Source organism: Lepus europaeus, chromosome 4 (genome assembly GCF_033115175.1).
Source record: "Lepus europaeus isolate LE1 chromosome 4, mLepTim1.pri, whole genome shotgun sequence".
Lineage (NCBI taxonomy): Eukaryota > Metazoa > Chordata > Mammalia > Lagomorpha > Leporidae > Lepus > Lepus europaeus.
This window is the reverse complement of record NC_084830.1, coordinates 138,836,544-138,850,632: the sequence shown is the minus strand read 5'-3', so window position 1 is coordinate 138,850,632 and position 14,089 is coordinate 138,836,544. Positions and strand designations below refer to the sequence as shown.

Sequence of the window (14,089 nt, the reverse complement as noted above, 5' to 3'; positions counted from 1 at the left end):
AATAGGATTCTCCTTCTTGGGGGGGGGGGGCTGCTTTCTCCACTGTTCCCACTCCAGCCCATTTCAGTGGGAGCACTGAGGATCTTCCATAACCCCTTCCTCATAGTCCCAGAGGATATACAGAGGGATGGGCCCCCAATCCAGTGCACATCGGTCAAATCCTTCCTCAGAAAGTGTAGTTTTGATTCTTTTATCTTCTTCATGTTTGTAGAAAAGACGTTGCCTGGATTCTGAGCTTACCTGGTTTCTAATAAAACAAATGGTTATTTTCCCTCACCTTCACTGGGCATTACACACATTGAATTTATAAAGAAAAAAATATTTCCAAGGGTTACATAGCCCAAAGACTGACAAGAAATCACACTTAAAATTTATTTCGGAAGTAAAAGCACATTACAATTTGTGAGTAGAATTTTAAAATCCATAAATTTGTCTAACAAAAACAGATCAGCATTTTTGTAATAAAAATGTAAACTCTCCAAGAGCAAGGATTTTTGTGTGGTATTTACCTGCGTTATCTCAAGAAGCTAAAAGAGTGCCGGCACAGATACTTATTCAGTGAATACAAATTTATCTCAGCAGCATTTTATGTACTGAATGTGTACATTTATAAAGAAAGTGAATACAGACATGGGTAACACTTCTGATTTCACAACTACTGTTTGTTACCTGAACAGGACTACGGAACAGGTAGGAGAAGGGGGGGTTATAACCTGCTGTGACCTGTTAAGCCACAATGCATTTCAGCTGTTACAAACGTGCTTTGAAACGAAAATTATCTGAGGTTGTAAAGCAGAACGCTTGGTGGCGCTGCAAGCTAAGAAAATGAAAAAACGATGCAGAATCCGTGCCTCCTTAAAAGCTGAACAGTCTGGGAGCTTGAAAAGGAAACATTTTACACTACAGGAGACAGAAGGCTTCAGAGAGGTAGCTATTCTTACCTCGTCAAGGAGAGCAACTCCAGATCACTACATTTAATCGAGCTGGCTTAGAGCATTTGTGGTGATTAAAGACTGCGCCTTTGGACCCTGAGGAAGATGGCGACGACGCTCCCCGAAGCACTGCAGAAAAGGCAAGTGACCGCCATTACGTTCTTATTACTGTTGTGGGGGGCGGGCAGCGCGACCCTGAAGTATTCTGTTCTGGAAGAGAGGGAGAGTGGCTCTTTCGTGGCCAACCTAGCAAAAGATCTGGGGCTGGGAGAAGGGGAGCTGGCCGCGCGGGGCGCCCGGATTCTTTCCAAAGGGAACAAACAGCACTTGCAGCTGGAACCGAAGAGTGGAAATTTGCTCGTCAAAGAACAAATGGACCGGGAGGAGTTGTGTGGTGACACGGATCCATGTATACTGCACTTCCAGGTGTTGCTGAAAAACCCAGTGCAGTTTATTCAAGGTGAACTACAGCTGCAAGATGTAAATGATCATGCTCCAGAATTCTTAGAAAATGAAACCCTCCTCAAAATCTTGGAAAGCAGCCACCCTGGGTCTCTGTTTCCTTTGAAAATAGCTCAAGATCCGGATGTGGGGAGCAACACGGTTCAGACCTACACAATCAGCACCAATTCCCATTTCCACCTTTTCACCCGCAATCACAGCGATGGCCGGAAATACCCCGAGCTGGAGCTGTACAAAGCGCTGGACAGGGAGGTGCAGCCAGAGTTCAGGTTAACCCTCACAGCGCTGGACGGCGGGTCACCGCCCAGGACGGGGACTTCGCAGGTCCTCATCCTAGTCCTAGACGTCAATGATAACGCCCCCGAGTTTGCTCAGCAGCTGCACCATGTGCAAGTCCCAGAGAACAGCCCCATAGGTGCCCTCATTACCACTGTGTCCGCTAGAGACGTGGACGCTGGGACATACGGCGAGCTCTCCTACTCATTTTTTCAATCCTCAAATCAAATCATGCAGGCCTTTGAAATAAATACAGCCACAGGAGAAATCAGATTAAAGAGACTACTGGATTTTGAGGAAACTCGGTCTTACCGAATGGAAATTGAAGCCTCAGACGGCGGAGGTCTTTCAGGAAAATGCACTGTGGCCATAGACGTGATAGACGTGAATGACAACGCCCCCGAGCTGACCATGTCAGTACTCACCACGGACATCCCCGAAAACTCCCCGCAAACCGTGGTCGCTGTGTTTGGAATATCAGATCCAGACTCAGGAGACAATGGAAAAATGGTGTGCTCCATTGAAGAAGATCTCCCCTTTATTCTGAAACCGACCTTAGAAAATTTCTACACCCTGGTAACCGAAGGAGCGCTGGACAGGGAGGCCAGGGCCGAGTACAACATCACCATCACCGTGTCCGACCTGGGCACGCCCAGGCTGACGACCCGGCACCACGTCGCGGTGCAGGTGTCCGACGTGAACGACAACGCCCCAGTCTTCAGCCAGGCCGCCTACACCCTGCTGGTGCGCGAGAACAACAGCCCCGGGCTGCTCATCGGCTCCGTGAGCGCCAGCGACAGGGACGCGGGCGCCAACGCGCAGCTCACCTACTCGCTGCTGCCGCCGCCGCCCCAGCAGCAGCCGCAGCCTCAGCCGCAGCCGCCCCAGCCGCCGCAGCCCGACGTGGCGGCGCTCGTGTCAGTGCACGCGGACAGCGGGCAGCTGTACGCGCTGCGCGCGCTCGACTACGAGGCCCTGCGCGCCTTCGAGTTCGGCGTGCGCGCCGCCGACCGCGGCTCCCCGGCGCTGAGCAGCGAGGCGCGCGTGCGCGTGCAGCTGCTGGACGCCAACGACCACGCGCCGGCCGTGCTGTACCCGCCGGCCAACGGCTCGGCCGCCTGCCCCGAGCTGGTGCCGCGCGCGGCCGACGCGGGCTACCTGGTGAGCAAGGTGGTGGCGGTGGACGGCGACGCGGGCCAGAACGCCTGGCTGTCGTTCGAGCTGCTCAAGGCCACGGAGCCCGGGCTGTTCGGCGTGTGGGCGCACAGCGGCGAGGTGCGCACGGCGCGGCCGCTGAGCGAGCGCGACGCGGCCCGGCAGCGGCTGCTGGTGCTGGTGCGGGACCACGGCGAGCCGCCGCTGTCGGCCAGCGTCACGCTGCACGTGCTGCTGGTGGACGGCTTCTCGCAGCCCTACGTGGCGCTGCCCGACGCGGCGGCGGCGGCCGAGCCGGCGCGGCCCGACTGGCTCACGGTGCAGCTGGTGGTGGCGCTGGCGGCGGTGTCGTCGCTCCTGGTGCTGAGTGTGCTGGCGCTGGTGGCGGCGCGGCTGTGCGGCGGGGGCGGGGGCGGGGGCGGGGGCGGGGTGGGTGGCGGGGCGGGGTGTGCGCTTGGCGTTGGCGGCGGCGGCGTTGGCGGCGGCGCGGGTGGGGAGGGCCGCTTCCCGGGGCCGCTGCTGGACGTGAGCGGCGGCGGGACGCTGTCGCACAGCTACCAGTATGAGGTGCGCCTGACGGGCGACGCTGGGACCGGGGAGTTCAGGTTCATGAAGCCAGTACTTTCTAACTTCCTAGGAGAGAGCGCAGATATGAACACCGAGGAGGACTCTAACTTTAGGAATCATTTGGCGTTTAGTTAGGAATCTAACTTTGAGAGCATGTGATAATTCATGGTATTCACTAACCTGGAATTCTCTAACCTTTTCATTCCCATAAATAGTGTGCACATTCAAACAGTGATTACTGTTATATAGCTATTTCAACCTATTGACTTAGTTTATGTTTCCTATGTTGTGCATCTCATATGCAAAGAGAAATCGTGTTTCCTGAATTTTCTTTCGGTGAGATTTTCAGAAGTCACAGATGTTTTCAAGTTTCTGCTGTTTGAGCTTGTTCGTTGTATTGTTAGGATTAAGAGAACTGTGTTCTAGACTTCCTGAGTAGCATCAGCATGAGCTATTATAAATGATGGCTTTCAGTTCTAAAAATATCTTCATTTATGCAAAAATTCTAGTAATATAAATTGTTGGATTTCTGTTTTGTCATTTCCATACACTCTTGTCTTTCCTCAACTGGACCAGTATCTATTTGGATGTTGTTTTCTAAATTGAGTAATTTCTTTGAACAGTAGAACATCTGTTATTCTAAATGATTCAATTCCTGTTACATTAAGAAAAAGGATAGAAAAAGTGTTGGTAGACTTGTGACTACTTTTTCTTAATAAATGGCTTTGGCATGTAAATAATGACTCTCATTCTTTAAAAATAATATATAGAGGACAGATGCTATGGTGTGGTTGATTAGGCTTTTCACTTGGGACCCTATGTCCCATGTAAGAGTGTCAGAGTCCTGGCTTGTCTAACTAAGATCCAGCTTCCTGCTAGCATGCCTAGGGTGGTGGGGAGTGGTCCCACAAGTGTTTAGATCCCAGACACCTGCATGGGAGACCTGGGTGGATTTTGGGGCTCCTGGCTTCTGCCTGGTCCAGCCCTGACTGCTGTGAGCATTTAGGAAATGATCCAGTGAGTGGAGGATCTCTCTCTCCCCCTTCTCCCTCTCCCTTCTCTTCTCTCTCTGTTGCTCTGCCTTTCAAATAAATAAATATTCAGAAAAAATATATACAGGCAGGCATTTGGTTCAGAAGTTAAGATGCAGTTTGCTACTCCTACACCCATATCAGAGTGCCTGGGTTGGAGTACCAGCTCCACTTCTGATTCTTGCTAATGCAACACCCTGGGAGGCAGCAAGTGATGGCTCAAATATTTGTGTCCCTGCCACCCTTGTGGGAGACTAGGATTGTGTTCCAGGATCCTAGGTTGGCATGACCCAGACCCAGCTGTGGCGGGCATTTGGAAGATGAACCAAAAGATGGAAGACTTGAGTCTCTCCACTTTTTCAATAAAAATTCAATGTAAATATAATAGTATGTAACATGGCTCAAACATATAGTGAATACAAAGAAGAAAGGATGTTAAAATTATTATACCATTCAGAAATAATTAAGTCAAAATCTTTTTAATGATTTGTATGATGCATATAAGAATAGACAGTAATAATTTTATAAGATAGATCTATAATAACTTGATAGGTAATAATTAAAACTTTCAGATTGAATATAATAAAACAAATGTGAAGCTTTGGAACTTAAGCTTAGATAAATAATTACTATAAGGTTAAAAATATTTGACCCATGTGAAGATACTAGCATCTCTTAACTACCCACTTAAAAATCAATACATTACCATTCTTATACCTCCTCCTCCTTCTCATCACTCAGACTTTTTGCATTTTTATCTGATGCTGCCTTATAAATATTTGTAATATTTGTGCATTTTGAAAGGAAAAGTCCCATGGTTTTATATTTAAAATTTTTAATCTGAAGTCACAAAATGCTACATTTCTAAAAATTTGCATTCAAATCTGACCATCCAGAGGTAACCACTTTTGAGGATTTTGTTTTTTTCCTCATTTCTTTGATATTTTGTGAAAAGACTTATTTACTTATTGGAAAGGCAGAGTTACAGAGAGAGAGAAGGAGACACAGAGATCTTCCATCTAATGGTTCATTCCCCAAATAGCCTCAACAATCAGGCTTTCCAGGAGCTTCTTACCTGTCTCCCATGTGGATACAGGGGCCCAAGGACTTGGGCCATCTTCTACTGCTTTTCCAGACACATTAGCAGGCAGCTGGGTTGAAAGTGGAGAAGCTGAGAATCAAACAGGTGCCCATTTGGGATGCCAGCACTGCAGGCTGTGGCTTTAACCTGCTGTGCCACACCACCAGTCCCAGTTTCTATTTCTTTAGTGAGATAAAGTTTACATGTCATAACATTTACCTTTAAAATATAACTCAATGGGTTTTAACATATTTAAAAGCTTGAATAATTATTGTACCACCACCTAATTTCAGGACATTTTCCAATTTTATTGTCCCCAAAAGAAACCTGGTACCCATCAGCGGTCACTTCTAGCTCCTAGTTATCATTAATATTCTTTCTGTCTCTGGATTTGCCTGTTTTGGACATTTCATATAAATGGAATCATACTGTATGTGGCTCTGTGTCTGGCTTATTTATTTTCACATGATGGTTTTGAGATTCACCAATATTATAGTATCTATCACTACCTCATTCCTTTTTATGACTGAATAATATTCCATGTTATGGATGGGCTATATTGTTTGTCAATTCATCAGTCATTGGACATTCAGATTTGTACTACTTTCTAGTTATTTTTAATAATGATGGTAATGAGCATTCTAAGTTTGCATGTGGGCACATGTTTTCAATTCTCTTGAGTACATATCAAGGATTGGAATTTCTGGATCATATAGTTACTCTAGAACCTTTGTAACCTTTTAAGAAATTGTCAAACTGTTCTTCAAAGTGATTTTACAATTTTGCATTCCTGTCTACATCGTTTGAGGGTTCTAATTTGTTTATACCTTGAACATTTGTTATTTTCTTTTTGCCTGTAACCATCCTAAAAGGTGTGAAGTGGTATATTTTTGGGTTTCATTGGCATTTCCCAAATGAGTGACGTTGTGATGGGCATCTTTTCAGATGATTATGGGCCACTGGAATATCATCTTTGGAGAAATATCTATTCCAATTCTTTGCTGATCTTATAGGTGACTTTCTAGTCTTTTTATTGTTGAATTGTAGTCATTCTTTACATATTCTAAATACTATGATTTACGGATATTTTCTCCTGCCCTGTATGTTGTCTTTTCCATTTTATTGATAATTTCCTTTGAAGAACAAAGGTTTTTTTTTTATCCAATCTATTTTCTCTTTGGTTGCTTGGACCTTAAGGATTTATATCTAAGAAATCATCACCTAGTCCAGGGTATGAAATTTTATACCTGTATTTTTTTTAAGGATTCTTTGGTTTTAGTCCTTACATTTATGTCATTAATTTATATACAGCTTTTTTTTTTGCTTTATCACATAGGCTAGGTCTTTCCTTATACCTCTGAAGATATTTATTTTATATTTTAATTTTTTCTTCTGATTCTAGCATTCATTTTTCTTCTGAGTTACATTCTTCAGCTTTGATCTCTGCCTTCAAGTTAGTGATTTTCTTTATTACACTGCTTGGCTATATGTTTTTAATTTTTAATATGCCCTAAAAACTGACTAGTCATTGTATGTTTTGTAATGAAAGGAGGGAGATGACTTTTATCTGCTGGTTCACTCCCCCAAAATGGCTGCAACAGCCAGGGCTGGGCCAGGCTGAATCTAGGAGCCTGGAACTCCATGCAGGTCTCACACATGGGTTACAAGGACCCAAGTACTTGTGCTATCTTCTGCTGGCTTCCCAGCCACATTTGAGGATGCTAGATCTGAAGCAGAGCAGCTGGGACCTGAATCATCATTCCAGTATGGGATGCCAGCATTGCAAGTGGCAGTTCAACCTGCTGCACACAACTCCAGTCCTGGAAACATTTTTGTTTAGGGACCAAAAGTTAGTATCTGTAAATCTTTTCTCTTGAGCCCACATCATTCTTGGGGAATTAATTCAATGAGCATAGGGATGACAGAGATAGGGTGGATACTGTAAAGGTGGCCTCCAGCACTTTGAGAGCTCCTTGGCTTGAGGAAGAAATCCTAATTAGCATGTAATACTTTCACCCTCTTCTCATTAATGTCTGAATCCTGTGCTGGTGTCTGTCCACAGGCTTTTTTATTTAATTTCTGCAGATATTATACTCCCATTTTCTGTCACTGTAAGAAAGTACAAGGCAGCTTGCTGTACTGACTAGGAAAGGAATTCTCAGATTTAAGTACTCATATAGATTTTCAGTCAAATGTTATTTTTTTTGCCTCTTCTTTGATCCAAAATATGAACCATTACTTTAGCTATATTTTATTTTCTGTTTGTAAACTTTCCCACTTCTCATGTGGGAGCAGAAAGAAAGGAAATCTGTCAGTTACCAAAGCTGGTGTGCTTTGCATTTTCCAAAATGCTAGTGACTGTCTCCCTTCTCTCCTCTTCTATCCTCCCCTCCCCTCCCCTCTCCTCCCTTCTCCTCTCCTTTCTTTCCTTTTCTCTGATTCTTTCCATTTTTATAGATTCATATTTATCTTATTTATTTATTTATTTATTTATTGACAGGCAGAGTGGACAGTGAGATAGAGACAAAGAGAAAGGTCTTCCTTTTGCCATTGGTTCACCCTCCAATGGCCGCCACGGCCGGCGCGCTGTGGCCGGCGCACCGCGCTGATCCAAAGCCAGGAGCCAGGTGCTTCTCCTGGTCTCCCATGGGGTGCAGGGCCCAAGCACTTGGGCCATCCTCCACTGCACTCCCTGGCCACAGCAGAGAGCTGGCCTGGAAGAGGGGCAACCGGGACAGAATCCGGTGCCCCAACCGGGACTAGAACCTGGTGTGCCGGCGCTGCAAGGCGGAGGATTAGCCTAGTGAGCCACGGCGCCGGCCTAGATTCATATTTAAACCTTTTATCTCCATCATTTAAATTGAGATTAAACTCAGGGGCTCAAAGTGTAATTCAATATAGTCCTTGTTATCAGTCCTATCCCACCAACTTCTCCATGACTGAATCATTATTGCTGTTTTATCTCTTGACTTGCTTCATTTCATCAGATGTAGGTCTTCAGGGTGTTTATGGGTGCTGTGTTTCTTGAATTTATCTATGTTTGAGAAGTAAAATATAGCTTGGTACTAAATTCTTCACTCAACTTTCTTTTCCTCAAAGACTTTTTTACATCAAATATTACATTAATTCTTTCAACATAGGTTCTCCATTCATCTGCAGGTTAGCTGAATTTCATCCTTAAGCAATTTTTTCAGTAAGCACTCATGACTCTAATTCAGTCTTTTATGAATTCTTTCCTTCATTTATATTCATACTTGAGCAACATCTTAGTCATAATCTGTTTCCCTCAGAACCTTGCAAACTTTTCCATTATTTTTGGTATTAAATGTTGTACAGGGTATGTCTGGAGCCTGTTTTCCTCCCCTGTGGGTAATTTGCTTCTATCATTGACATTCATTATCTTTACCAGATTATGCCTTACTAATTATCACTGTTTCCTGAACTTAGTAAGCCTTTCACTCTGTTGCATGCAAAAAAAATTCAAGTATGACATTTTTATTTATATATTTTAGAGACATAACTAGTATTAAAATCTATTTGACACTTCTTTTTAAAAGATTTATTTATTTATTTGAAAGTCAAAGTTACACAGAGAGAGAAAAGAGAGGCAGAGAGGGAGAGAGAGAGAGGTCTTCCATCTGATGGTTCACTCTCCAATTGGCTGCAGTGGCCAGAGCTGTGCCGATCTGAAGCCAGGAGCCAGGAGCTTCCTCCAGGTCTCTCACACGGGTGCAGGGGCCCAAGGACTTGGGCCATCTTCCACTGCTTTCCTGGGGCATAGCAGAGAGCTGTATGGTTCTCGGACTGGTGCCCATTTGGGATGCCAGCACTGCAGGCAGCAGCTTTACCCACTATGCCACAGCGCCGGCTGCTGTTTGACACTTCTAATATCTGAAGTATGTGTGGACCTATCTGCTTATTTTGTTTTCATGTCTTCTCATTCATGTTGTGTTTGTTTCTTTATGTGACTCATGTGGTTGATTACCCTTGAAAATTCATATGACTGTAAAGCCTAGACTACATGTCCCATGCTTCAAAATGAATTTTCATTGTTTAAGTCAGAATAAGGGAACACTATCAGTAGGTAGACCATCAAACCAAGTTTATGGCTTGAGTTTCCTTGCAACACAAACCATACAATTCATATCACAAGTATATACAAGGACCAATCTGTAGCTACAACTTTCCAAGCATGTTTTCTTCCCTTTTCTTTTTCTTCGGCTCTGTGTGATGGTCATGAAGTTGGAGAGAGAAGGGAGGTTTAAAATTATTGGAGTTTCCACTGTGTTTACATTATGGGTGTAAACACATTAAGCATCTTTTAACAAGGAGAAGATCTTTCTGTATGCTGCAACTTTAACTACTCCTGAGCCTTGGTTTATATTTCTTTAATCCCACATAGCTTTGATCAAAGCTAAGGACAAATATTTTCAAATGCTGTGAGGGCATAAGAAGTTTTTTTCCCCAGATATATCACTATCCTTCATCATAGGCTCCCATCAAGAATTGGACCTTTTTTTCACTGTGGTTTCTACCATGGTTTTGGCTTTTCTATATTTTTGAAGTTTTTTTTTTAAATCTTGTCCATGATTGTTTGTTTTCTACAGGAAGGTCATGTGGATTGTCTATTCCATCATTTTCCAAAATAGAATCTCTGTCTAGTGCCTTCTCAGTTTGAAGATTCAGTTTTTCCATCATTTCAGTTATGTTTCTTCTTCATTGAATCCAGTTTTCCTTTCATTGTTGGGTACTCTGCTCAGAAAAATCAATGATTGGCTGGCGCCGCGGCTCACTAGGCTAATCCTCCGCCTTGCAGCACCGGCACACCAGGTTCTAGTCCCAGTCGGGGCATCGATCCTGTCCCGGTTGCCCCTCTTCCAGGCCAGCTCTCTGCTGTGGCCAGGGAGTGCAGTGGAGGATGGCCCAAGTGCTTGGGCCCTGCACCCCATGGGAGACCAGGAGAAGCACTTGGCTCCTGCCTTCGGATCAGCGCCGTGGCGGCCATTGGAGGGTGAACCAACAGCAAAAAGGAAGACCTTTCTCTCTGTCTCTCTCTCACTGTCCACTCTGCCTGTCAAAAAAAAAAATTTAAAAAAAAGGAAAAAAATCAATGATCTCTCTTCTTTACTACACAATAATGTGCTCATGGAGAGGGATCTTTATCTTAAAGACTTTGAAAAATATATATTGAAATGAATATAGATGACTGAGCATTGAATAAATTTCCATTTTTGTCATCCCACTAAATAACTTCAAAACTATAACAAAATGTTTTATTCTTTATTTTCATAAAAAACTCACTTTTTATTTATCCTATTTGCCTTATTCACTTAACATTATGTCATTTGGAATATGTGAGACAGTTTTCATCTTTTAAAATGTAGGATGTGGCCGGCGCTGTGGCTTAACAGGCTAATCCTCTGCCTTGTGGCACTGGCACACCGGGTTCTAGTCCTGGTTGAGGTGCCGGATTCTATCCCGGTTGCCCCTCTTCAGGGCCAGCTCTCTGCTATGGCCCGGGAAGGCAGTGGAGGATGGCCCAAGTCCTTGTGTCCTGCACCCACATGGGAGAGCAGGAGAAGCACCTGGCTCCTGGCCAGCCGCAGCAGCCATTGGAGGATGAACCAAAGGCAAAAAGGAAGACCTTTCTCTGTCTCTCTCTCTCACTATCCACTCTGCCTGTCAAAAAAATAAATGTAGGTTGTAGGGATGGGTGTTTTGGTACAGAGAATGAAGCCACTGCTTGGGTCACTTGCATCTCATATCAGAGTGCTAGTTCAAGTCTTAGCTGCTCTGCTTCCAATCTAGCTTCCTGATAATGCTTTCTGGGAAACAGCAGGTGATGGCTTATGTGCTTGGCCCCTTTCCATCCATGTAGGATACCCAGATGGAGTTCTGGGCTCCTGGTTTGGGGCTGGCCCAGCCCTGAGTATTGCAGGCATTTGAGGTCTACTAAGGTTTCTCTTTTTCTATATGTCACCCTGCCTTTTAAGGAGATGAAAATAAACATTTTTAAAAACTAAATATAGGAGGTGATATTGAGCCCTTTCAATTTGTGTTTACAAAATGGAAATTTGACTTACTGTGTTACATGTTAAGGGAGAAAGAAAGAGTCTATGATTCAGCTTCTGGCTATATTCTGTTTTTTTAAAATACATACATGAAGAGCAGATGATACCCTAACAATTAAGATGCCTGCACCCCACATCAGAGCATCTGAGTTTGATTTCTGGCTCTGGTTATGACTGCAGCTTCACACCAATGTAGATTCTGGGAGAAGCAGTTATTGCTCAAATAATTGAGTCCCCACCACTCACATAGGAGACCTACAATGTGCCCCAGATCCTGGCTTTGGCCTGACCCAGTCCCAGCCATTGCCAATATTTGGAGAGTAAATCAGTAGATGAGAGTGCTCCCTGTCTCTCTCTCCCTCTGCCTCTAAATTAAATAATATCTATCATCTCTATCATCTATCTGTTTATCTATCAATCTACCTATCTATCATTGCTGGATTGGACATGCACCTTTAATTTGTCTCCTCTATAACTTCACTACCAAAAAGCTACATATGTTTAAAAAATAAATCTACAAAGATGAATTGAATAATATGGAAGACAACATACAAGAATTTTAGAAGTTGGAAATCAGATAGATAACTTAGTAGACCTGACAAACCAATTACCATTACTAACATTGGAAAATCTGAGAACCAATCCTGTTTAGAGTACAGAACTTTTAGAGGCATCAGATCTACCAGCACTAGATATTCTAGAAGTGATGATAAGTTTTCAGGTAAGAAGCATTCTGTTAAAACTGCCTGAGAAGCGATAAATTTCTAGCATTTAGATCATGTTTCTCTCATACCAGTTACTGTATAACCTACCACCCTGACCTTAACAGAAATATTGAGAATTTTTCTTTTTAAAAAAGTGATTAGTTAATTAATTAATTTGAAAGGCAGAGTGACACAGGGAGAGTGAAACAGGGAGAGATCTTCCATCCACTAGTTTACTCCCCAAACGGCCACAATGGCAGGTCATGGGCCAGGCTGAATGTAGGAACCAGGAACCAAGTTCAGATCTCCTGTGTGGATGATAGAGGCCCAAGTACCTGGGCCATAAACTACTATTTTCCCAAGCACATTAGCATGGAACTAGATCATAAACAGAAATATCTAGGAGTCCAATCCCAATATGAGGTGTAGGTACTGCAAGAACCACTATACCACAACAGCAGCCCCTTCATTTTCTGACAAGTACAAAAGGAGGGGTCATTATAGTCCAGGTTCTATTGGTAAAATTGAGGACAAGGGTAATATGAGTAGGGTAAAGTAAGAAACCGTCTAACTACTGATGGTTGATTGTTGAAATGGATTGTCATTAGAACAAGTTACAAATATTTCAGTTCTTAGAAACATTGTAACATTTCATTCTAATTCTTTTTTCATTGTGTTTAACCATGCAATATCCTTTGGCCAATAAAATGTGAAAAGTGTTTGGGCTGAAGTTTTTGGAGGCTGTCAGTGCATGATTTAACACACTTACTCTTCCCACTTTGTACTGTAAGAAATAAATCATCATTCTCTGTGTCAAGTCTTTGAGATTTGGGAGAATTGTTTGGTATTAAAGCATAATCTACTCTCTCCTGATGCAAATCTCCACTCCTTTTCCTCCTCTTCAACCTTTTACTTTTCTACAATCCATACCTTTTCCTTCTGCATAGGACATTTTAAAATCAGGTAATCTGACCAGTTCAAGTATAAAGACCTAATCACATGGAACCATCAGTGCTCCCAGTTCACTGATAATGGAGGTGAAAATGGATAGGCACTACCAACCTGCTGAGACCTATCACTCAGCGCTTTGGTCTACCAGACTGAATGAGGGTAACTTGGAGAAAACGGAATATTTGCAGAGAGAAGGATATTTGCAAAAAAACCTGTTATTAATTAATATCAGATGAAAAATAAGTCATTGTATCTAAGAAATAAGTATAAAAAGAGAGCTTTTGGAATGGGCATGGTGGAGCTGGGGGTTAAGTCATCACTTGGGACACCCACGCTTTCTGAAAATGAGAAAGAATCCAAGAGTGAAGCACAGAAGGAACAGAAACAAAAAGCTCCAAAACAGGGCAGAAGTGTGATGAGGCTCCAGATGGGATTCCAGCAGACAACTATGGGTCAAACATAGCCAACAGCCAATAGTTCACTTTGGATCTCAGTGACTCAAGACACAGGTACTTTGAAGGGTGTTATGAACAAACCTGTGACACTGTATCACCTTTTCAGTCAGATGGATCTACTGGTGGATGTACTATACAAAAGAAACAGAGCAAATGGAAAATGAAGATGGTATAAAATTCCATAAGTAGGAAATTCAATCAGAACAAAAGGCAAAGAGAATTCCACGAATGGAAGCAAAGGAAAGTTCCCGGGTGATGGCTGAACAGTAGATACAGAAATCAACCATCAAATTTAAAGAAAACTTCATGTCTCCAGAGGGATTGCAATGACAATGTGGATAATTGTACTAATAGGGTATTCGGATTGTGGAAAGAACATGTGATAGGGTAAAGAAAACCAAGAA

At 43.4% G+C, this 14,089-nt stretch overlaps 1 protein-coding gene across 1 annotated transcript; it reads left to right on the top strand.

The window, feature by feature from the left end:
- The first annotated feature begins 606 nt into the window (after window positions 1-606).
- On the top strand, window positions 607-4,087 carry LOC133757970 (protocadherin beta-17-like). The gene has a single exon (XM_062188985.1). It carries the CDS (start codon window positions 1,038-1,040, stop codon window positions 3,525-3,527), a length of 2,490 nt encoding a protein of 829 aa, XP_062044969.1. The 5' UTR covers window positions 607-1,037; the 3' UTR covers window positions 3,528-4,087.
- The last annotated feature ends 10,002 nt before the right edge of the window (window positions 4,088-14,089 follow it).

Excerpts from the sequence above, each read along its gene's own strand:
- LOC133757970 (XM_062188985.1), top strand. The coding sequence starts at position 1,038 with ATGGCGACGACGCTCCCCGAAGCACTGCAGAAAAGGCAAGTGACCGCC.